Source organism: Panthera pardus, unplaced genomic scaffold (assembly GCF_024362965.1).
Source record: "Panthera pardus isolate Hobbes unplaced genomic scaffold, ASM2436296v1 HiC_scaffold_15, whole genome shotgun sequence".
In the NCBI taxonomy this organism is placed as follows: Eukaryota; Metazoa; Chordata; class Mammalia; order Carnivora; family Felidae; genus Panthera; species Panthera pardus.
In genome coordinates, this window is record NW_026526710.1 from 68221055 (window position 1) to 68246477 (window position 25423).

General features: G+C 37.7%; 1 protein-coding gene across 7 annotated transcripts in view; it reads left to right on the forward strand.

Moving 5' to 3' along the window:
* Positions 1-24224, forward strand: part of RAB27B (RAB27B, member RAS oncogene family) — a 141747-nt gene extending 117523 nt beyond the window's left edge. For 4 of the 7 annotated variants that reach the window (XM_019463997.2, XM_053902745.1, XM_019463995.2 and 1 more), the window contains 5 exons: positions 12284-12455; positions 14067-14152; positions 18689-18792; positions 21613-21736; positions 22828-24224. In XM_019463997.2, the coding sequence (XP_019319542.1) occupies positions 12303-12455; positions 14067-14152; positions 18689-18792; positions 21613-21736; positions 22828-23017 (657 nt within the window). In that variant the 5' untranslated portion in view covers positions 12284-12302 and the 3' untranslated portion in view covers positions 23018-24224. Of the gene's footprint in view, positions 1-8426; positions 8530-11591; positions 11739-12283; positions 12456-14066; positions 14153-18688; positions 18793-21612; positions 21737-22827 lie in introns of those variants that run through there. The other 3 variants (XM_019463998.2, XM_053902744.1, XM_019463999.2) reach the window with 3 other exon arrangements.
* The last annotated feature ends 1199 nt before the right edge of the window (positions 24225-25423 follow it).

The window sequence follows — 25423 nt, forward strand, 5'->3', positions numbered from 1 at the left end:
AACCCCCAATAGTCATATATAGTGGTATATTCATCTTAATGAAGTCAACAGAAATATAGAGATAGAACAAATCTGAAACTTCTCTATTTTGTTATTAAGTGTAACTGGAAGCTTTCTGAAATTTAATATGCAAAGCACTTAGCTTTCATAATTTTTCCTCTTATTGTAATAATAATAATACCTACCCATATAGGCTCAGAGTTCAGCAGGAAAACTTTCACTTTAGCCGTAATAATATAGCTGGCTAAAAGAAACCCTTTGCTTCTTACTGGAACCTCAGGAAACAAGACAGTAAAGAAAGATATTTGGATTTTCCTTTTTAAAATTTGGTAGAAATGTTAGAGGAAGAGCATTCTTTGATGTTATGGAAGTAGATTGATTTCCCCAAATTTCTTTGAGACACACACAGACCTTCCATAAACTGGAAAGTGTCAGATATAGCAAATGTATTCTTGGTGACAGATAGCTCACTGTGATTATCTTTCCCACTAAAATGTTAACATTTTCCTTTCCGTATTTTGACTTAATGTAGTGAATTATGATATTTGTCCTTTCGTTAAAAAATACCAGAAAGTAAAATGTCAATCTGTAATGGAAAACGTGATCATGTTTTTCCTCGGGCGGGGGCGGGTGGGGGGGGGGCACCCAGGGTGGTGATTTTGCAGAGATCACATAACCCAATCTGTGTTCCTGCAGCTTGCTGCATGGTTTCCTCTCATCTTAGAACAAATCTGGGAAACTTAGACAAAGCTAATTTCATAAGAACTGTCTTGTAACAATTCTTAGTTTATAAAAAAAAACTCCAACTCATGGCATTTCTTTGCTGAGGTCATGATTCTTTCTCAGTGAGAACAGTCACTATGGATATGAAGAGGCAAGAGAGGATATTCCCACATGAAAGTCCCTTTCTCAGTTAAAAAAAAATGGGCAAACGCAGAATGCAGAATTCTGAGTAGTAATCTTTTTATAAGTATAATTTTGGTAAACCACTCACACTGTTGAATATTTCATGACTTTTTTCAGCCCCAAATTGTTATTATCCAAAAAATGTTCACCAGTCCTAAAGTTAAAGAGGATTATCGAATGGAGAACTACTCTGTCCTGCTGGGCTCTGAACAAGGCACTAAGTTGCCTGTTACTCTGCTCTGATGAGGCCTGAATATTCACCTAAATAGCAGGGACGGGGGGGGGGGGGGGGGGGGGGGGGGGCATAGCTGTAAACATCTTTGTGCTAATGATGACTTTTCTTTTCTCACTGGGAGCAGCTGGGGGTGAAAGTTGTCAAAGACAAAATTATAAATGTTTTATATCGGAAAATGCTAGGTGGGTTTAAAACAGTGGTCAATTGATTAGGCTACTGCCAAGAAGTAAACAATAGGCTTATTAAAGCCGTAATTAGTCATTGTTGACATATTGTATTTTTAATCAGAGCTCCAGCAGGGGATAAAGTAGCTGAAATAATCTCGTGCTTTGTCAAGTAGAAGTAAAACCAGCTCTTTAAAATGTAGCTGTGCCTTTTTCCTGAAATTTCTACACCACCTTTGTTCTGAGAAATTGGGGGACTTCATTTTAAGTTACAAAGTAACCTACATGAATTGATGAATTACACTGTGGTCGTGTTATACTGTGTCATTGGTCAGAGTGCTTTTTTTCTTTTTGTAGTTCTCTAGTTCTTGGCAAGAGTAGAAGGGGAATTTGTGATGACTGACTGCGTTAAGCCAGGTATTTTTACATACTTAACCAACTGCAGGTACAGACCCTAACAATCCAGGGTTAAGTAATTTGCGCACGGCCACATGGTGGCTAAATGGCTGAAACTGAACTTCTAAACACAGGGCTGTGGACTCCAACAGCTGTGTCCTACATCCCATCACGGTCAACACTTGATCTGCGGATCCAACTTGATCAGCCAAGGCCCCCAGAATGCTTCTTCTGCTTCCACCTAAGGCACGTTTGCTGTATCCAGTGGCATGGGGTATACCTGCTGCCTCCAGGACGTGAGCACCCTGCTCATCCCAGTCTTTGTCTCTTCCCTTCCCACATCAGAGTCCAGCCCACATCTCCTCTCCTCCACGAAGCCCTCCTGGTTATTTCTGTCCCTACTCCTGCATCTCTTTATGAATTTTTCTTTTTTTTCCTGCAAATTTTTATTTAAATTCCAGTCAGTTAACATAGAGTATAATATTAGCTTTGGGTGTGGAATTTAGTGGTGCATCACTTACAGCACCCAGTGCTCATCACAACAAATGCCCTCCTTAATCTCCATCACTTATTTCACCCATCCCCCCACCTACCTCCCCTCTAGTAACCCTCATTTGTTCTCTGTACTTAAGAGTCTGTTTCTTGATTTGCCGCTTTTTCACCCCCTCTGTTTATTTGCTTTGTTTCTTAAATTCCAGATATGAGTGAAATCGTATGGTATTTGTCTTTCTCTGACTTATTTTGCTTAGCATAATACTCTCGAGCTCCATCCGTGTCTTTGCAAATGGTTAAGATTTCATTCTTTCTGATGGCACACACACACACACACACACCACATCTTCTTTATCCATTCTTTAGTCGATGGACATTTGGGCTCTTTCCATAACTGGGCTATCAGAGATAGTGCTGCTATAGAAATTGAGGTGCATGTATCCCTTCGAATTGGTATGTTTGTATCCACTGGGTAAATACCTAGTTATGCAATTTCTGGGTCATAGGGTGGTTCTATTTTTAACTTTTTGAGGAAACTGCATACTCTTTTCCAGAATGGCTGCACCAGTTTTCATTCCCAACAACAGTGTAAGAGGGTTCCTCTTTCTCTGTATCCTTGCCAATACCTGTTGTTTCCTGTGTTAATTTTAGCCATTCTGACAGGTGTCAGGTGACATCTCATTGTAGTTTTCAGTTGCATTTCCCTGGTGATGAGTGATGATGAGCATCTTTTCATGTGTCTGCTGGACATCTGTATGTCTTTGGAAAAATGTCTATTCATGCCTTCGCCCATTTTTAACTGGATTATTTATTTCTGGGGCTATCTGAGCTTTTCACTCTCCCCTGAATACCTTTTAAATTTAGAGCCATAGATTTTCTGTTGTAGAGCTCATTTCAAATAACTTACCAGATATAAAGACTTAACAGTTATTTGTTTTCTTTCCAACCACATAAGGGTTAAGAACCACATGTAATAGCATTCTGTATTTTCTACTTTATACACATTGAAGCTTTATACACATGGAAGTTTTATACACATTGCAGAAATAAAATTCTAATCTAGAAATTTCAATTAACATAACCAGGTACGTAATACAGAAAGAATGTTTGACATAAATAAGCACTTTCTTTGGACTAATTCCATTCTTTGTAGATATAATCTGTTTCAGCATTTATTAAGCTCATAAAATGCTTCCTGTTAAATATAATTTAAAACAACAACCAGCCAACATTCTTTTCCTAAAGAAGCCTTGGATTTTTTAATCTTTTTTTTTACTTTTGGAACTACATGGTTCTGAGTTACCTAGCATTAGGTTTAAGTGAGAAAATTGTGTTAATATGAAACTCATTCTTTTTTTATAGATATGTGAGCCCATAGATGCTATCTAACTTGGCTTCCTCACATTTCAGAGACGCAGAATTTGTGGGCAGATATTTTGATTAGTATGCCCTTTCTCAGATAATGAAGCAAAGGAGTACAAGTTTGGCAAGACTTCATCAAATCAGCAGCCAGCTGGAAAATGATCACAATTTTGCAAGATTATTAGGCCAGTGTCTGAAAACTTAGGAAAACATCTTATTAAATGCTCATCTCTTTAGCTTAAACCCATATCTTTTTTCCATGTGGAGACATTAAGAGTTGAAGCTTCAATTTACATATATACACTCAACGTTTTCCATATGTCACATAACTTTACAAAGGAAAAAGATAGATTGACTGCTGTCATAGAGGATGGTGTGCCCTTTTTGTAATAAGGGAAAGCAACTGTCCCTTGGCTGCAGCTGGTGGGTCCACTGAGGCAGGCACCTATGGTGGGAAAGGAACCATCTTCCCAACCAGCCACTGTCTCAGGAGATGATATGTCTTCATGAATGGGGTCCACTCTGCTCTCCTGTTTGCTATAGTGTGAAACTAGGGGTTACACGCGCTGTTCAAATTAGGAATCATTCACTGGCAGTGAGGAGTCTCAGTGCTAACAGATGGTGTGGTGGTTCTCAAACTTGACTGTACATTGGAATCATCTGGAGAGCATTAAAAAAATACTAATGCTTTTGTCTCACCATCAGAAGTCAGATTTACGTGAAATAGGGTGTGGTCATCATGGAGTTTTAAAGGCAGCCAAGTTTGAGAACCATTAAGTTGGGAAAACCCATTTTTGGGTCTCACTGAATGGCTTCAGGGAAGATGTCAACCTCTGTTTGTACACTTCCTAATGTGCTGTATTGCCTCAAAGGTTTTTCTCAGTCCTGGAAGAGATATAGGTCAAAGATTCTTTCCATGAAATGTCTTTGCTGAATTTCAAGAAATTTACATTTTTTCCCCCTAGTTAAAGTCCTGGGTGAAAGGACCCACAAAAGCATTGTTTTTTAAAGTAGGACTCTCTAATAAAAAGTAAGCCCTATGGCTCCCTTATGAAGACAAACATAAAACCTTTTCAGGTCAAATACTAAATCTTCCAAAACATTTGTAAAGCTTAAGTTACTTAATTCAAACATTTATGCATTGTCTTCAGTGCATGTAGTATATGTGTTTTGAGTGGGTAAATAATGTTTTGAGGACTACTCCTAATTGTCAGGGGAGCAGTCTGTACAGTATGTGAGGGAACAAAATGATATGTAGCTAGAAAAGTATGGTGAGGGCATGTAATGGTGTGTATCAGCAGAAGAAGGAATCCGCTAGCTATGTGCCAAGCTTTACAGATGGCAATCAATAAGAGGAAATTGCTCTCAACTGTAACAAGATCAAATTAGATAAACGGACTCTTTTCTTGACCAATGGGTTTTTCTACTCTAGACTGAGTTGCTGAAGGAGGTTAAGAGTCTCAGACTTCTGGAATAGTTTCCTGTAGGTGTACCTCAAGGTGAAAAAAGAGGGAGAAAAACAGTTTCCAAATCTGACTGCTCTTCTGTCATACCGAAATGGATTATGTAAATTCTGAGTTCCAGGACCTGCCTACAGAGATTCCGATTGAGCCTTTCTGGAAAGTCCTTAAGAGTTTGTACTTGTAAACACCCCAGGGAATATTGATGCTCAGCCAGCATTGGGACCCACTGGGTTTTCTGCACACCCAACTTGTGTTGCGGTGCTGTTTCACAGGCTCCTGACAACCAGTCTGCCCTGCTGTGTCCCAGGGATTCTCGATTACTCATTCCTGATTTGTGAGCACATTTGCTCAGTAGATTGGCTAGCAGGACCCTGTCAAATAAGGAAGATTTTTATAAATAAGAAATTAATGTAAATGTGAGAATTAGGCTCATAGAGTGCATATCAGGCCCTTTCCATTCAGAAGGGTGTTATTATCCAAATACACATGATTCTTACTAGTAAGTGACTTTATTGTAAACAAGGATTAATTAACACCCGGCTAGTGGAGCTCGGCTAAAAAAATTATTTTAAAAATAAATTAAAGAAGTTTTATGTAAATAAATAGATTTTAAAATTAATTAAATTAATCTTTAAAAAAATTTTTTTTTTTTAGAGAGAGAGCACGCAAGTAGGGTATAGGGGCAGAGGGGGAGAGAGAGAGAGAGAGAGAGAGAGAGAGAGAGAGAGAGAGCAGGCTCCACGCTCAGTGCAGAGCCTAGTGCAGGGCTTGATCCCAAGATCCTGGGATCATGACTTGAGCCAAAATCAAGAGTCAGATGCTCAACCAATAGAACCACCCAGGCACCCCAATTTAAAATAAGATTTGTAAATTAAAATATGACATTCTTACTTCGTTGGGCTTTCAAAACAACTCCACTGAGTATAATTCATATACCATAAAATCTACCCTTTTAACATATACAATTCAGTGGTTTCTAGCACATTCACAGATATGCTACCACTATTATCTAAATCCAGAACATTTTCATTATCCCTTTCCCATCAGCAGTCACTCTCCATCCTTCCTCTCTATCCCCTGGCAAACACTAACTGAAATTCTGTCTCCATGAGTTTGCCTATTCTGGACATTACATATGTATTGAATTGCGGATTATGTGACCTTTTACATCTGGCTTCTTCTATCTAGCATATTGTCAAGGTTCATCCATGTCATAGCATGTGTTCATACTTCATCCTTTCTGTGACTGAGTGATATTCCACTGTGTGGCCATGCCACATTTTGTTTATGCAGTCACCCATTAATGGACATTTGGGTTGTTTCCAGTTCGGGACTATTATGAGCATTTGTGTACAAGTTTTTGTGTGGATATCTGCTTGCATTTCTTTTGGGTATAGACCTAAGAATATTGGTAATTTATAAGCTGGCTGATCAATAAATGGGGGTATACTACTATTCCCTCACATTGTATATATGTTTGAAATTTCTTGTAATAAGAAGTAAAGAAAATAAAAGAAAAAAAAAACCCACACAGTTTCAAACGTTCCCACAAAATGAAGCTAACAGGCAAAAAATGTGACTTTTGAGAAAAAAAAAACCATTTAGACAAATAAAATATTCATTGCCTCAGAAGTGGGTTTAATATATGAGAATAATAAAGAATGTGAGAATAATATATCAATAGAGACAAATCAAGTTAAAGCTGACTTATGTTAGAATTTTTATCCCTTATTTTCAGGGTAAGTAAGCTGAACTTCAGAGTTCAATAGCTTCTTGGTTTATCTCTATTTCACTGAATCCCTTAATCATAAAAATGGATACTTTTATCTTTTAAAATAGATGCGATTGCTCCAAAAAACACATTGTCAGCTTAAGTAAAGGCAGTTTGATCAAGTTGATATTGATTTATATTTATAATTGGGTTTGAATTTTCCATATAGGCTCACATCCATTAATTATAAATAGTCATTAAGAAGAATCAAAATGAAAATTAAAACCTTCCTAAAAGAACAAAATGCTAAAGAATACACTAAAGAAAACTTTCTGTTTGTTTGTTTGTTTGTTTTAAATTACCCCTACCTTTCTTTCCTCCAGAAAATGTGTTCTGTTTTACTGATGCACAGATGCTATACATAGGTCCTTGAGTAGCGTCTATAATTTAACCTGTAGGACAAGAGTGTGGTTATGGAAAGCAGAATTTCAAGGTCAGTCAATGAGAACCACCCATGGGCTATCACTCACACAATGAAATTTTTGCTATGAGAATTCCAGATCTCAAGATATTCCTTCTGGAGCCCAATATAAGCCAGTCAAATAAAGATGAATGAGGAAATATTAAACATCTGTCCATTTTATGTTTGACAGCATTATTTTATTTAAAGCACCTACAAAGTGATATCACTGATACTTTGTCTACTATTTTAAGCTTTCCAAAGTGTCTTTAGACTATTAAGTTGGTTTTCATTAGTAAGTTCAAATCACAGGGTCATAGGTTGTCATGGCATTTTTAAGATTGTTACATGGAGAAGTACAGAGAACAGTACCCATGCAGAGAACATTAAAGTTTGCATGGGTAAGTCTGTCTGTGTGATAGTCATCCATACATCTCTGTAGCATTTGGTAAACTCCCCTCTAGAGAAAAGAGAGTATATCCTCAGGGCCACATAGACTATCATGCAAAATAAGACGTGCCAATGAGAGTGTGTCAGATGGGTGAATGGATGCATTCACAGAGAAGCCTAGTTCTGAGCTGTGACGTCTTCAACTGACAAGTTTAGACGTTCTCTGCCAATACAAATCTCACTTCCAAAAATTACAGTCCCTGTGTATTTTCTGTTTTCCTGGGTTCTTTGAAACTGCTTCTTTGAAGATACAAATATTCTATTTTGATAAAGTTTTTATATTCTTGTGCAAGTTAAAATAGAAAAATGAGCTCAGGAAGTGAGCCCCGGAAGGTACCATAGTTATTATTTAATCTAAATATTCACCTCACAGTTGAGGAAGCAGGGAGAATATGTCCTGAACTTGGAGGGACACCACGTCCACCAACTGCTCAAAGATTAATTACATTAATTATGGCATTTTCATGGCTGTGATACTCAACACATATGTATTGAGCTCCTAATACATGCCGACCATGGTACTGGACCCTGTGGCTCCAGCACTGGACAAAGAATATTAAGTTCCTGAGCAAATGGAATTTATGTTGAACAAGAATGATGCATATTGGGGGATGAAGGGGAAGAAAGAGAGAAAGAAACTAGGGGCAGCCTCATTTGAGATAGTCTAACTCTGAAAATCATGTTCCTGTCAACAAGCAGAGAAAATTCCCTTCCCCCATAGGATGAAAATATTTCTACTTTCTACCTATATAACTCACTTTTCATTTCAAATTATAACAAAAAACAGTCTTGGGTTTCCTTTTTAGAAACTGTCATCCCACAAATCATCTAACTTCTGTGCATGTGACTTCTCATCTGTAAACTGAGGACTAGACCACAGGATTACTTAGGTAGGTTTCCCTCTTCCTTTGAGACTCTTCATTAAGCAGAGCCTCACAAATGTTTTGAATTCTTTTTTCTACTCTTTCCAGCCCCTTACCATCCCACGAAGGGCTCTGAGGATGATGCCTCAGTTCCTATATCTGAAAAGACCTCCTGGTTCTTGTGGTATAGCTTGGGATGCAGTGATAATGGTAGAGAGTCCACATGTTTCCTGAAGCACAGCAATCTTCTGGCTTTTTCTTTCCTTTTAGATCCATAGAACCAAAAACTGACAAGACCATCAATCATTGTGCAGGAATAAATACTGCTAAACTTGTCAGCTTTTTGATCCTTCCCAGATCATTTTTTTTTAGCTCAGTTCTTGGAAAAGGAAACCTTGCCAAGGCTTTAATTTTTCTTTGTGGTGTCATATTTGCCATGCCAAGGATAGAATATTGAGGTCATATGATTTTAAGACTCAGAAAATCACATGATAATAAAAGAGGAACCAAACTATATATGAGTAGTGATATAAAAATGAGAAAATTCATTTTCGAAAGAACCTTAAGAGGCAAACTATCTCATGCCGAGTTTACTTTGTCAGTTTCTTTAACTGGTCTGCTGGAGACACTAAATAAAGGCTTTCCGTAGTGCCAAGCTTTGCACTCATTTTGGGTGGAATTTTTGTTAAATGCCACAAAATATGCACAACCCTTCACTTATAGAAAACAGCCAGTGTAGGCCACAGTGAAATTGATCCATGGTTAGCCAGTTCACTCTGGACTAGAACCTGGCTGAGAGGCAACTCCAGTATTGCCCCAAGTGAGTTTATGTACCAACAGCAGAGACAAATTGACTGCATATCAGGAATATGTGGTAGGTCATGTAGCTGGCTACTGATGATAGCCCCATTCTACAGGTGGAAAGGCATCTCCCATGCAGTGCTCCTGTATTTTCTTCCTTATATCTAGGTCCTCCCGTTGTTATAAGATTAAATACAAGTTCATCTTCCTCTACAAAATCTTTGCAGACCACTGCAATCCATGAAGATTACCATGTTGTGTGAACTAAAAGCACAACTATTTGACTCATTTATCAATTAAGCATGTTCCCCATCTTGTAAAATTATGTTGTAGTTTCTTGCTTCTTTAAGTTTTTTTAAAAATTTTTTTTTAATGTTTATTTATTTTTGAGACAGAGAGAGACAGAGCATGAGCGGGGGAGGGTCAGAGAGAGGGGGAGACACAGAATCCAAAGCAGGCTCCAGGCTCTGAGCTGTCAGCACAGAGCCCGACGCGGGGCTTGAACTCACGGACTATGAGATCATGACCTGAGCTGAAGTCGGACACTTAACCGACTGAGCCACCCAGGTGCCCCTCTTGCTTCTTTAAGTTTTAAGTATACACGTGCCTTATCAGAAATTAGATGATAAATTACATTGAAGAAGTTTTCATCTTTGGGCCTGATACTGTGTATTGAATATATTTAGATAGATTTGCTCAAGACGAAGCTTGTCCTAACAGTGTCACAGAAAATATTACACAAAAACATAGCTAACTTTAAGCAAAATTTTAAAGTATGCTGCTAAATCTTCTTGACTCTATTATTTTCGTTTCTCCAGGAGCTGCAGTATCCCCCAACTTTATCTTGCATTTAGGCAGCCAGTAGCTTTAACTTGTTCCCCCTGATCAAGACTTGTGCTCAGGGAAGAATTTAGCATTGGTCACTTATATCTCAGTTAGAATAAATTTAACCTTTCCCAAGAGAATTAACCGTTTCACCCAGTAATACTGGTGAAATGATAGACTTTTTCATCCTTCAGAGGAGTTTCACATGAGCAAGTTTGGGAGAGAAAGAGAGAAGAAGGCAGAGAGATGGTGGCGTTGATATTCCCAAATAGGGGGAAATTATACTACTCTGGCAGCAATCTCCTCTAGCAACCCATTTGGCTCAGACTAGGAACAGCAACATCTTCAACTGTAAAGTCCTGGTAAGATATTCAGGACCATCAAAACTCAGAACTAACCCCTGCTTTATAGACCGTCACTGAGAACATTTTCCCATGAATTTCATGTCGATACTTCAGATGCCCGTATCCTTTTATTAAGGAAGGCTGGCTGTTGATGGAAGCTAAGCATTTCTTCCAGAGCCATGATTATACTTTGTATAGATACTAAACAAAAGCAACAACAAAAAAGAGAGAACATTTACCATCAGCCAACATTCACCGTGAGAGTCCTATTCAGTGAAGAAAGCATATTATAGAGGAGGAGAGCTTTAGCATAGAAGTAGGTACTGGCAGCTCTCAAAACACTTTAACTCAAAAACAATTTGTTAATTAAAGAAACATCCATCAATAATAAATTTAGCAGGATTTTGCAGCAGTAAGGTTCAAATTTTAGAAAATTCTAATGTAAAAAATTTGCCGATCTTCCAAATGATGTAACGATACTGATTTGCTAAGTACCTAATTATCATCTTTATCATTATTTATCCAAAGACATGAAAGCTTTTAGTTTTGATGACTAACTAAAGTGACACCATCAAAAAATAAAGTTTTGTTTGAATTGATGAACATGTGCACTATTTTCTTACAGGTAGGAAATGATTAGAATTATCTAGCAATTTTCAGATATGTCTATGGGGTAACCTGTTGTTGGAAGTTAATTTTAATCACCCCATAACTGAAGAGTATGATGTTTTCTGGATCTGTAAAGGTGGGAAAATATTCTTCTGTCTCATAATAGGAGAGATACTTTTCTAGGAATATCTTTATAGGCCTTCCTTTACATGGGCTATAATAAACCCCTTTCTGCAACTCATGAATCAGAGTTTTACCAAATGCCAAATCGTTTTGCTGACCTCAGGAGTGGAAATGTCGGTAAGTATGTGGTAGGTGGTAGTGTAATTCAAAGGTATTACCAGCACGGGTGTTCTTGGCATTTACTCATGGCATCACCCATAGCCATTGTAACAGAAGAAATTAAGACTGAGGCAAAGGAGGTTAGGGCAATAGAAAAAAATAGCAAATGACATTCCTTCAGGTAGGTGAGATACTAGCAGAATTACCACAGCTATTCTTCTTCCTAGATTTTCTCCTTTTTCAAAGTCTGGAAAACATTCAGCAGATATGCCAAATACAACAGATTTGCCATTGGAGAACAGAGGCTTTGGTATTTCAAAACAGAAGATTGTTAGATGCTGCTTTTGAAATGATTTCAAATCAATGTTTTTAAAGGTTGTCATCTCAGTTGTTAAATTTTTTAAATTAAAAAGGAATATTTTGCATGCACATAATAGAAAGCTCATTATGCATGATTAGATGCAAAATGTTCCCCTAGGCTTTTCTCTTCCACTACCCATATATAATTTCAATCTCTTCCTAGCCTACCTGCATCATTTTGGGCAGGCTTTTCTGTTTCCTGTGACCTTCTTCTCTTCCTAGCACCATACTCCTGGTCTCAAAGGGCACTGGCTTTAAAACAAGGGCTGTGGCTCTTTAAGTTGTACTATCACTGGGGCAGTGGCTACTGTGGGTGTCATATAATCATATAGCCTTTTGTTCCATATTAGCTGACATGACGTAAAAAGCTTTGCACTGAGTGAGATAGTAGTAGGTGTGCTTTTCCTCCTGAAGCTGCTCTGTGCAAGGTCACTCAGAATTGGCAGAATGGAAGTAATCAACTATTTTAAGCTTGCAATGTAAATTTATGTTGTGTTTTGAAGGAAGGCAAAGGGGAACCAATTTTTCCTGTAACCTACTGTTTTTCCTCTTCTATGCAGGCCTGCCGAGTCCATCACTATGACCGATGGGGACTATGACTATCTGATCAAACTCCTGGCCCTTGGAGATTCGGGGGTGGGGAAGACGACATTTCTTTATAGATACACAGACAATAAATTCAATCCCAAGTTTATCACCACTGTAGGGATAGACTTCCGGGAAAAACGTGTGGTGAGTCTTGACCCATACTGTTATGTTAACCTTGTTGTTGATCCTTCTCAGATTAAATAGAATTAAGGAGCTATGGTTACTGCATTGCAAGGAGTCTGTCTTTTTTTTGCAGGAAATTCATAACCTGTCACTTTAATTCAATTTAGAATATTTTTAATTTTGTCAACCATAAATCACATTTTTGCTAAGAAAAATGTTGAGTGACACTATCACTTGTCTCCAAAAGTATATAGGACAAATAAATATTTTATGGGTCTATATGAATTCTATGAATTCTCTAGGAATCTTTCAAAACCCGAACTATCCAGGTTGCCAAAGCATTCACTCTTGATCTAAGTTTCTCAATAAGAACCAGTGGTGTTCATTTATCCACTCTTAAGAGAGAAGTTAATAAAAGGATGATTGGCAAATAGCTGGAATATGAGCTTTGTAAGTTCTTGCTGCATTTGTATTTATGTGTAGACTCAGCTATCAATCACTAGCTTATTATGAACAGAATGTGAGACCAGTCCATGCTATTTTACAAGATAAGGGAGTTTAAGTGAGAATTACAACTGCTTTCTGCTCCTATGCTAGACACTAATGACAGGAATAAAGATATTGTGACATGTGAGACATGTAGCATAGACACATAAGCTTAGCCAGATTTACTGCCACCCAAGGTATTTGTGATTGCCAACATGGCTGCGGCTTCCAATTGATGTCACAAGTCTACTCTTTTCTTTGAGAATTGGGGTGGGGGGGAGGAAATAGTGGTTGAGAAGTTAAATTCATGGTTCCTTATAAATCTTGTGCCTGATCTGAAAGTCAATACATTTTAGTGTAGTCTTGGCTTCTAACCTTGCTTCTAACCCCTCCCTTCCTGTGGCTTCCCTGCTCCCAAATGCCTCCACTGATCTAGGTAGAAGTCCTTACAAAGTTTTCCCTTTAAACATTTTTACTAACACATACTTAGGAGAGCTGATTAGGTGTTAAAGTTGTTATGATTTGCTGAAATAAGAAGTCAAAAGGCCATAATTTTGAAAATTTAAACATTAATAAAAAGGGCCTTTGGAAAAATGGCTACTAAAGGAAAACTTGAAATATCTTGTGTAAACGTACTAAGAAATTCTGTGCCTATTTTGTGGGTAGGTCATTTTGAAAGGCCACATCACAGTAAAAGATATTCAGGTATTTGTAAAGCATTTCACTGTTTTAGAAGTGCATTCACATCTGCTATTTAGGTTTGCAGGAACTCTGTAAAGTAGGAAGAGATTGTGGGTCTCAATTTGCTGTAAGACAATAAGATTCAAAGAAGTGAAATGAAGAGTTGATACTTGAACCTAGAACTTGGGTCCTCAATCTAATGTTTGCTGCCTCCATGAGGAAGTGACAGAAGGTGTCTAATTTAAGTTTGCAGTATGCCTAAATTGTGTTGAAAATCATACTTGTACTTGACATTTAAAAGTGAGAGTCTATGTGATACTTCTGGAAAAAAACAGAGCAAATATTTATTCTGCACTCTGAACTTTGATTATAGTAATTGAGAAAAAACATACTGCGTGAACCCAGAGAATTTGAATGTTGACAAAATCCAAAGTAATATCAACTGATGAAAATTGTATCTTTTAGGTTTATAATGCACAGGGACCCAATGGATCATCAGGGAAAGCATTTAAGGTGCATCTTCAGCTGTGGGACACTGCAGGACAAGAACGGTAATAGTAAATTACTTTGTTTCTAGCTACAAACAGCTTAGAAAACTTACTTTAAAGTGAATGCCATATGTGATCTTGAAAGTCAGATGATCTACAACTCTTCTCCTGGTTTCAAATTAGACATTTATATCACGAAATGAGAATAAATTGTTTATAGTTAATTGGCCATAGCTAGCATTGTGTATTTGGTATGATTTCAAAAATCAGATCTTCAAAAATCTCTGAAGATCCTTGTGTTGTCTTTGTACTTTCTAATAGGAAAAAAAAATCTTCTTTAGCATTTAATTAAATTAAGGTGGGCAACTGACATTATTATAAGTGCAACCTAAAGAGGGAATTAAGGAAAGGGGGGTAAGACCTTTCTCATTTCTTTCCATTCTTCTGCACAGCTCCTCTGTCCTGTACCACTTGACTGGCTTAGTTTTCTAAAGTTTGGGTCACACCATTGCTCTCTAGCTAGAATATTTTCCTCCCTTCCCACCTTCCCTGATCCCCTCTTTTCACCAGGCCTGTCTCATGTACCACCTCCTTTGTGGGAGCCTTTCTAAACACTCACTTGAAACAAATCCCCTCTTGTTATGAACTCCTATGACACCGATCCTTTTGTCCATTAAGTTAATTAATTATACACCACCTTGTAGTAAGGTAAATCTTTTATTGATTCACCTGTGGCCTTCTTACCCCAACAAAATTGTCCGCATTACTGGGGCAGAGACCATGCTTGGTTTTCTAGCATCTTCTCTGGTACAATGTCCAAGACAAGAGAAGCTCAGTAGACAGGAGTGTTGTTTAGTTAGAGCTGGAGGTACTGTTCCGTTATTTGATGAAAATATCTTTCTTTGGGACCCAAGGTTTCCACGTGGTAAAGACCACAAGCTAATGAAGCTTTTCAATATCAGATTAAATAAAAAATGGCTGTGGATTGTCAGAGAAGATATTTAGAAGGCACATACCTCCAAATCCGGCATCACATGTCTTAGAATGTTTATGCTTGTAAACACTTTCGTGTTTGAAATGCGTCCAAAGTGTTCTCGCTTTCCGTGGGTGTAAACGCCGGGAGAGGTGCTGGGCCCTCTCTGTTAGCTCTTTTGACTGTGAATTCCATTTACACACATTCTTCAACACTGCTAGTTCTTCTGAAGTCATTCCTCACAAGAATCTCTGTTCATATGTCAGTTTTGTTGTCACAAAGATGTATGTTTTATAGACCAATTTAATTCACTTTTGAAGAAGTAATATGAGAAAATGTGGTTCCCATATGTCCTCACACATGATATGTCAGCCTAGCATGATGGTAGGCTTCTCTCCTCTGCCCCCTTAAGACAGCTGCTCTATGAGGGAAGGGAGGAATACCAGGGATAGTCTTAGTAGCACTGGGGTTTTTCATCCCTTGAATGTTGCATTCTGTATATATATAAGGTGTAGCTACGCAACAAGATAAACAGTGTCTCACACCTCAACCCTGTGCCTAAAAACATCTGGCAGTATAATACGTATAAGATAATGCTTATTGATAAAAGTGGTATCCTGGGCACAAGGGAAAATATCATACCCCTTATGTAAACCTCAAGGATACAGGACACAGCCTTAGTTCCCAGTGAGGGAGAGAGTAATAATGTGACTCTGGGATCGGTTTCTTTTGTTTGTTTTTTTATGTGGGTCTAGCTTTCCCCACCCTACTGACTCACTGGACAAAATGAGATTGGTGAGTAAAACTGGAAGTCAATTACCTTTCCCCTGGAGTAACCCTGGGAAGAATGGGTGGGGGGGTGGATAACAAGGGTGCTGGGCAGAATGGTCCAGGATATGAGCCTGTGGCAGAATAACAGTGTCCTGTCCATGTTGCTGTGGATGCAGAAATGTTTGTCCCAATTAAATCTGTACAGCAAACATGTTTTAAAATTAACTTTGTCATGTGCTATGGGCAATTAAAAGGGGATATGGCACAGTCTTGTCCTTAAATGAGACACACATACACAACTCTTTCTCTCTCTCTTTCTCTCTCTCAAAGAGAACAGAAAGCAGTTGTCTTAGCCACACTATTGTGGCTGAGTAGGAGACAATTTTATGAATACAGCTAGTCACCAAAGAGAAAGAAAACTTTTATAAAAGCTCTATAATCTCTGAGCTTCCAGCAACTGGTAGGAGCAATTCCACAAGAAAAAAAATTGAGTGAAATTTTTGGTATTTCAGAGTTATCATGATTAATGCCTTACTAAAGAAATCAAATTTGGGAATAAAGTCATTAAAATACCTATTCTCCTTGCTTTGGTATTAAAAGGAGTGTTGTCTATTGAAGTCATTGAAATCATTAATAATTTTATATCCTTTACTAGCCTCTTTACTTATTTACTTTTCTCTTAATTTGACAAACAAACATTTCATGAGCAAATACTATGTTCAAGACCGTGAAAATGTAATGGATAACAAGTTAGAAATACAACTTCTTTCCTGTTGGCGCTTACAAGTCTAGGGTAGCATTTGAATAGATAAGGAACAATTGCAATATAGCCTTAGGGCAGTGTCAGGAAAACAAAGGGTGATAAGCAGGTGCACCAGGAGAAACCCATTAGCCAGATGTGGGTGTTAGGAAGGCTGCTTGGAAAAGGGATACGTCTTCTGATATATATATATAGATATAGATATAGATATAGATATAGATATAGATATAGATTAGATATATAGATATATAGATATACAGATATAGATATATAGATATATATACATACACACATATACATATACATACACACACACACACACACATACACACACTCATACATAATGTATGAGTGAGGGAGTCTTAATAGGTTAAAGAGGCGGGAGATCGAGGAAGCATTAAGGCAAGGTTACCCACAGGAAGAACAGCGTGTGTGGGAGCCCAGGGGGGAGAGTGAACTTTCTAAGGACTAAAAGAAGATTGGTATGCCTGTGGGTAGTCAGGAGATGAAGCAGGGTAGATGAGCGAGGATCAGTTCATGCAGAGCCTGACAGCTTATGAAAGAGTTCAGTCATTATCTTAAGAGCATTGCATCATTGTTTAGATGTTTTCAGCAGAGGATTTATATAACCAGGGGGAAGGAATCAGTGAAGGGGAGGGTCCCAAACAAAACTGGAGGCAGGAAGCCTGTTAAGAAGGCTGTTGAAGTTATTCACGGGAAAGATAATAGGTTCAAAACTAGGGCAGTTGGACAGAAATGAGAAGGTCGGGAGATGCTTAGTGATTGTATACAGTGGGTGAAGGAGAAAGAACAGCTGTGGCATCACCGAGGATCATGATGCATTGACAGAAGAAGAAATCAGGAGGAGGGGCCAGTTTGGGTTTAGACATGGGAAGTTAGATTTGCCTCAGTTTCCTCCAACTGGAAACATACAACAGGTAATTGAGCATGCAGCATGAAGGGCAGGACAAACCTAGACCTATTCATTTAGGGTCCAACACAGGTGGTAACTGAGCCAGGGAAATGGATGAGATTACTCAGTGAGTGTATGTAGAGCGGGAAGGGGTTGAGAGTGGAACTCCAGGGAAACCAAAGAATCTACAAATAGGCTAACATAGGAGTACAAAAATTAGGAGGACATTTAGGATAGGAAGTGGTATTCTGTATTTCAAAGTTATGTGCCCTTCTAAAACCCTATTTCCAAATTCAATTCTGTATCAATATAGCCCAAACTTTCTCTGCTCCGTCTGTGTGGTCTCTGGTTTTGCCCATTTTCAACATTGAAGCGTATCTCAGCACACCTTCAATTTCACTGAAGGCTTTGGGGTAGAGGAGGTAGGAGCCGAGGAAAAAAGTCTTCATACTGTACGTGACAGAGTATATTCTTCAAAATCCTCTACTAGAGATGAGCGTTCTTGCTTTCTGTCTCCACCTACTATGTCCCTCTGACCTTGCCTTTCTTCCCCTAATCATCTTTCTCTTTCTCCTTTCTTCAGTGGTTTTTCCCTCTTCTTCCTGAGACATGGATGTGAGACTCAAAATCAACTCTACCCCCAGAATGCTTCTAAAAGAGTTTTCTCACCAACATTGTTTTTTTCCCTGCAAAAGAACCCCATCTCCGGCTGCTAACAAGTTGTGGTTTTCTGCATGTAATCATGGGCATTCATTTTTAGGTTACCGAGTGCCAAACTTTCTTCTAGGCGCAGACAAGGGAGATTGAAAAGTTTAAGTTAAAGTCCCCATTTGAGAGTGGCTTCTATTTTACCTGTGGACCATAAGATATCCATGAGCCAACAAGGGGCCCAACAAGTCCAAGGGGCTGTGTAAGTCAGTGTGTGATTGAATGTTACAAACTCAGTGTATATAAGTGTTCTAGACCATAAAGCCAGGATGTGGTCCTAAAAAAATGTCTACAACCAGATGTCTTCCCTTGACCCTTTAGCATTCTTTCTACGCACTTTCTCCTTCTGTAGGAGAATCCATAAGGGATGCCATGGAGATTTCACATTTCAAAGGAAAATAGTGTTGTGTGTATTGTCATCGCAATATGTTTGTGGGCTAACTTCCAGAACTATCCACTGTGTTTTCTTGGCAGATTCCGGAGCCTCACAACTGCATTTTTCAGAGATGCCATGGGTTTCTTATTAATGTTTGACCTCACCAGTCAACAGAGCTTCTTGAATGTCAGAAACTGGATGAGTAAGTGGGATCAACTAGCTTGCATTGGCCACTTTGGGCCCCAGCTTCTTTGCTTCACGACACGAAACCAGATTGGGTTCCACAGATTAACTTTGAGAATTCATGAGTTTAGCATTTCCTGTCTCACCTTCAAAGTGATGGCCTTAATATGGCTCACCTAAGGTGACTTGGAATTGTATCTTAGAAGAAGCCTATGTAGCTCTATCACCACCTATATTCAAGGTCATTATAATTGCAATTGAAAGGCTATTAATTCCACTTATCCAATGAGTCTTAAAAGACTTATTACAACTATGTAAGCTACCACATCTAATCTGGAAAGGAGACAGGGAAAAGCAGCCGTGTTTTCTGAGAGGGTTCACTGACACCTAAAAATGTGTGCCCTTGTGCATGGGTTAACTAATGGATTAATTAACCAATGGATGAATTTGGTGAGAAACTGCTCCAGAGCAGACCAGCCATGTGAAGATAAGATACAGTGTGTCAATCATCTCACATGGGAATTTTACATTTTTGGAAAAAATGTTCAAATGTAAGGAAGCTTTGAATAGAAAAATAGAAAGTTAGGTATAACATTACGTTAAAAGTAGCCTAATCAGTTATTAAAGACAGATTGATATTTGTCAGCCCAGGAAAATAGCATTTGATTTCCTTTTTTAAAAATTGATATAGCACTAAAGAGAATATTTCATTTGCATTTTTATTACAAACATGAATTTTGATCCTAATGTATATATAATATATATAATATATATAATATATATAATATATATAATATATATAATATATATAATATATATAATATATATAATATATATAATATATATAATATATATATATATAAGTTGTCCTATGGGACTACTGATAGTCTTATCATTTCTAGATTTGTCGGGGCCGTCTATGGCCAGAGTGATATTTTTTAAAAAATTGGATCATGTTATTTCCCTGCTCAAAGTTTTTCTGGGACCTCCCAAATCACTTAGAATAAAATCCAGACTCCTTCACTCACCTGCAAGGCCATGGATATCAGGCCTTGGATTCCTGTGTAATTTACTTTCATTCTCCCCCAGCTCATTGGCCTCCAGCCAAAAGTCTCTCTTGCTGACAGGGACAAAAGGCACATTCCTACCTGTAGCTTTTGAACTTTCTGATTTTTTTTCTGCCTTGATTTCTCATCTCCTGTTTATGGAGTGTGCTAGCTCTCTCATCACCTTCAAGGTTTTGTTCAAACCTAATTTATCTCTTGGAGGAAGCCTTCCCTGACGACCGTCTACACTAGTACTCCTCCTTACGTTGTATCTCCCCAATGTACATTTTATTTTCTTTTGTCACTTCCACCACCTGACATTATATTATATATTTCTTTACTTGTCATTTTGACTCTCTTCCACTAAAATGGGAGCTCTATAAAAGTGCTTCGTCTGCTCTGTTCCATTGCAGTAGTCCAAAACCTGGAATAGTGTTTGGCACAGAATAGATGCTCGAAAAATATCTATTTATTCTTATTATATATGATTTATAATTAATATATGTAACTGCTTTAAATGCAAATTCAATAATGCACTTGCTACCATGGGGGAAAATACCAACAAATTCTGACTTCGTTAATTGCTTTTCCAGTTGAGTGTTTATCTTAGAATCTGTCTCTGTTTCTGTTTATTATTGTATTTCTTTATCCAAATTTTGGTGGTATTATTAGATTCTGAGGAGATAAACAATAAGATTATTAGATTTTTTTCAGAGAATGACTTATTCATCCCTTTTCAAGGCAGATAAAATTCTTCCTTATTTAAAAAAAAATTCCTGAAGGATACTGTTGGGATTTAAGATAATTAATTGGCATGTCTCATAACACTTTAATTTTTAACACCCAAATAATTAGTGTTACAGGGTAAGCCTTCTCTTCTTCCTTGGAAAAGTTTCATACAGCATCTCTTGAGATAGAAATTAAAGTAATCCCTGTAATTTTAAAAACATAGGTTGATAGATTTCTTATTTCCTTCCTTCTTTCTTCCTTGTTCCCTCCCTTCCTCCCCCAACCCTCCAGTCCATCCTTTTTTCCTTCCCTCCTTCTCTCTTCTCTCTTTTGAACAGTGTACCCTAGAGAAAAGAGAAAAACCTGTCTTAAAATTATTTCTCCATGAACTTGAACTTGTGGTGGTTCAGAAACATTCTATTCTTACAGATCATCACCTTGGACTTCAGGAGATAGAAATGTAGCAGTCTCTTAAAGGAAAGAGTAAACTTACACATTTAAAAATCCTATTTACCTGAGTGGTTCAGTCAACTGAGTGTCCAACTCTTCATCTGGGCTCAGGCCATAATCTCACTGTTTGTGAGCTCGAGCCCCATGTCAGGTTCTGCACTGTCAGCATGGAGCCTGCTTGGGATTATCTCTCTCCCTCTCTTTCTGTCCCTCCCCACCACCCCCCTCAAAATAAATAAATAAACTTTAAAAAATCCTGTTCTGTTATCTCTACTTTTATTTGAGGAACAAATAGTATGAAGTGGTACGTCCATTTCCCCAGATGTAGAAGAGCACTGATACGTGATCATATAGTTGCTTCATATGAATTATTATTAACGATCACAATCTGTGATTTGTGAGACGTTATCTTCATTCATTTTACCAACGAGGAAGCTGCAGTTGAGAAGCGTTGAGTAACTTGGCTAATATAACCAGTAGGCAGCCAAGCTGGAGGTGAACAATTAGTTTAGGAATTTGAAGTATGAAAAAAAAAAGGAATTTGAAGTATGAGCAGTCATTAGACATCACTTGTTTATAACTAACGTGCTGGGTCCATCTGCTTTCTTCCTAAGGCCAACTGCAAGCAAATGCTTATTGTGAAAATCCAGATATAGTATTAATTGGCAACAAGGCGGACCTGCCAGACCAGAGGGAAGTCAATGAAAGGCAAGCCCGGGACCTGGCTGACAAATACGGGTGAGTCATTTACGTGGAGATGTCATCTAATCTTGCACACTGCTGCTTAGTAATGGGGCAGGGATATGAGGCTGATACTAGGAGGACGCCCCTTGAATCAATACTGGCACATGAATGAAAAAGATCTTTCAGGGGAATGTATGGGATCTTTCAAACCAATTACTTAATAGTAATAGCAGCTAACATTTGCTGGGTAATTATTATGTGCTAACAACTGTCTCTAGACTTTAACTCATTTAACCCTTCATAACCATATGTAGGAGATCTGGAGTCATCCCATTTTAGATACCAAGAATTGAGGCATGGAAAGATTAAGTGACCAATGGACGGTCCTGTAGCTGCTAAGTAGCAGAGTTTGAATTCAACTCAGGCAGTCTGAGATCAGAGCTCATGATCTTCAACACTATATTCTACTGCCTTTCAACTAATAGTTGTAAAACTCTAAGAAATAATACCTAGCATGGACATAATGTAATCCTCATCGAAGCTGAGCTTAAATGGCAGATTACAAAAATGTTAAATACCCCCCTGTGATTATGAATTGAGTTCCACCACAGACTTCAAATTTAAAACAGTTTCATCTTATCTGCCAATTTTTTACTGAAGAATTAATTCTCCTTGAGGGCTTTGAAAATATGTCTTCTTGAAACTTTTGATTCCGAATAAATATAGACTTATTTATTTACATGTATATCCTATTCAGTGCCTGCTTAATTTCTAAGTCCTATTTCCAGATAATTGATTAAAAGGGAAATGATATTTTAATGGCAATATTTACCACTAGTTTAGGTATTTCTACCCTCTTAATTTTTTTTTGAAACAGTGGTAATGCATTAGCTTCAAATTCCTGAGTACCTCCTGTATCCATTTCCTTGTCCATAAAATTGGTGATACCCATAGGAAAAAGCAGCCCACCAGCTTTTACTCACTGAGGAAAAACAAGGATGCTTTCCAACTCAGCCAGCAAAATCTTGATTATTTCACAGTCTCTCAGCCAGCCATGCTTTTGCATGTGTGACTCATTTGTACATCTTGTTATGTCTTTTCTGATTTCTTCCTCTCAAAAATATTTGTCATCTCTTCCATTCAAGCATACCGTATTTTGAAACAAGTGCAGCAACTGGCCAGAATGTGGAGAAAGCCGTGGAAACCCTTCTGGACTTAATAATGAAGCGAATGGAACAGTGTGTAGAGAAGACACAAGTCCCTGACACCGTCAATGGTGGAAACTCGGGAAAGCTAGATGGGGAGAAACCAGCAGAGAAGAAATGTGGCTGCTAGTCCCTGCATAGGAACTGATCATCAAAAACCCCACCCAAATATTACTTCCCAAAACAGCGGCAAACCACAAAATTGTTGTTGAGTAGACCATGCATACTGGCATATCTTGCTTTTCTGCCTGAAAAATCTATTTTAAGATATGAGAATAGTCAACAGTGTTCAAAGGATTGACCAGTTGTCTCTGAGGCCCCTCCAGACAAGATCAGAGATTTCCTAATGTGGTCTCACTACGATGGATGCTCAATTTGTGTGTGTGTGTGTGTGTGTTTATAAAGAAGATGAGTAGATAAGAAAGTATTCAAGATGATTATCTGTGAGTTTTAAATCACAACAAAAATTACCATGTCACATGGGGGAAAGGGATAGGCCAGTAAAGGGAAAATATAGAAAGACAATTTTTTTTCTTAAAGATTGGATTTACTTCTCATATAGAATTTGATTTGTCCTTTCAGTTTTGCATTGGGGGGACATATTTAGCTAAAAATGCGTACCCAATAAAGAAATCTAAATCGATCGTTAAGAATGACATGGCTATGTACACCCAATAAGCTGTCCTAGGATGGCTTAATTGCTGATAAGTTTATGAGAGTGTGAAAGTCAGACTTCTGCTAAAATATGGGAGATTGTATATTAATGTCCTTTTTATATTCTTAATAAATGGCAAATAGACAAGAACAGGACTGTGAACGACAAAGTACAAAAGAAATGCCCTGGAAGAAAAATGAACGTATGATAACATGGCATTTGGACAAATGAAATTGAATGTGTCCGTCACAGATGTCTGGAAGAGTCATTTAGCCAAATTTCACCCAAGCCAATTAGAAGTTGACATTATCACTTGGGATTAAGAGAATCTCCAGAGGTTTCCCTTTCAAACAAAATTTTGGAAATCAGTTCATTGTTCAGTCTCACGTTTCATTTTTCTTAGCAAATGGTCATGAGGAGAAATTAAAGGTTGCCAAATTTCTTTATTTCTTTAGAAATGCAGTCAAGAAAAACTATTTAGCCTTACTTGTTTTTTTTTTTAGATAAAATATGTCAGCAATATGAAAACAAAAAGTGACTAATAGTTGTGCGTTTCTTTTTAATTTACAAAAACAACGGAAACTTGGAATCACTGTTCTACCCTCCACACCCACCCCTGGCTTTGAATCAATTGTAAAAATACAGGTGTATCACTTGGTAGAGCAACAACGTCAGAATGGTGGCTGGTTTTATGCTCGCTCTGAATTTTCATGTCACTCATCACATAAAAATTGATGATACCTCATGCCATAAAACAATATATTTAACATTTGTTTTCATTTCACCTCAGGCAAAATACCCACCTTTGAGGTATATTTGGGGGTAGGGAAAGAGTGGAGCTATATCTTATCTCTAAAAAGTTGGTTAATCATTTTATTTTTTCACATAAAACTGCCTTTTTAAAAAAAAAATCATCACAAACATATTTTCCATTGTCCTATTCTTAGTATTGTGTCTAAACTGGTATTACATTGTTTTTTTTTATCTTTATGGTAAGCCTAAGGATTAATTAATCATATAAATCATTAATTAATCATATTAAATAAACGATTATTTAAATACTTGTCAGTTTTACCTATAACAAAGGCATCACGCTTCAAGTTTTCTCTTTTTATCATGAGTATATAATTTTGATAGGATGGTTCCTCTTCCTATAAAATTTGCTAATTAAATTTCATTTTGCCATACTCTGTATATTTTTAAATTACAAACATTAGGAACCCTAAATCCAAGTCCCCCATTCTCCCCTTGAGCCTCTCTCTAAGGTCTACATCTGGTGTTGACTCAGTTTTAGGAACACAGATCCAAAGGATTGTCTAAGATGTTCTTGCAAAATTCTCAGTGTTAATTGCTCAGTTCCTCTGACTTCTGCAGCATAAGGCCAGCTTCTAAGATCCATCATGCTTGGGTGTTCCTTCCAATGGTGTTTTTCTCTACGATGCTCTTCGTGACCTCAGTGCCTGAGCCATGGGGATAGGAAGCTATTGGCCAAGCTCAAAGATGTTTTAACTGAGAGTAAAGTGAGAAGAAGCAATATAATCGTTGCTGTGGCAAAATTTGGCAAACTTCCTATGGTCATTTTATCAAGTCTTCTTTGGATTCGAATTGTGATGTCCCCTGCATCTCCGTAATAGGGAATGTTTAGCCTTTATAAACTCCTAAAGGTATTCTATTTTGGATTTGGTTTTTTGTTTTTGTTTTTGTTTGCTGTTTGTTTTTGGTTTCTATTCTTTTTCCAGTTGTATGATTGACTTATTTTTGCCAAGATTCTGTCATTGTCAGTTATTTCACAAGAATTTCTTCGGAGTCTATTTTAAGATCATTATTTGATAGATGTAGCATGAAGCAGAGGGCGATGATGCCCATAATTATAGAACTATG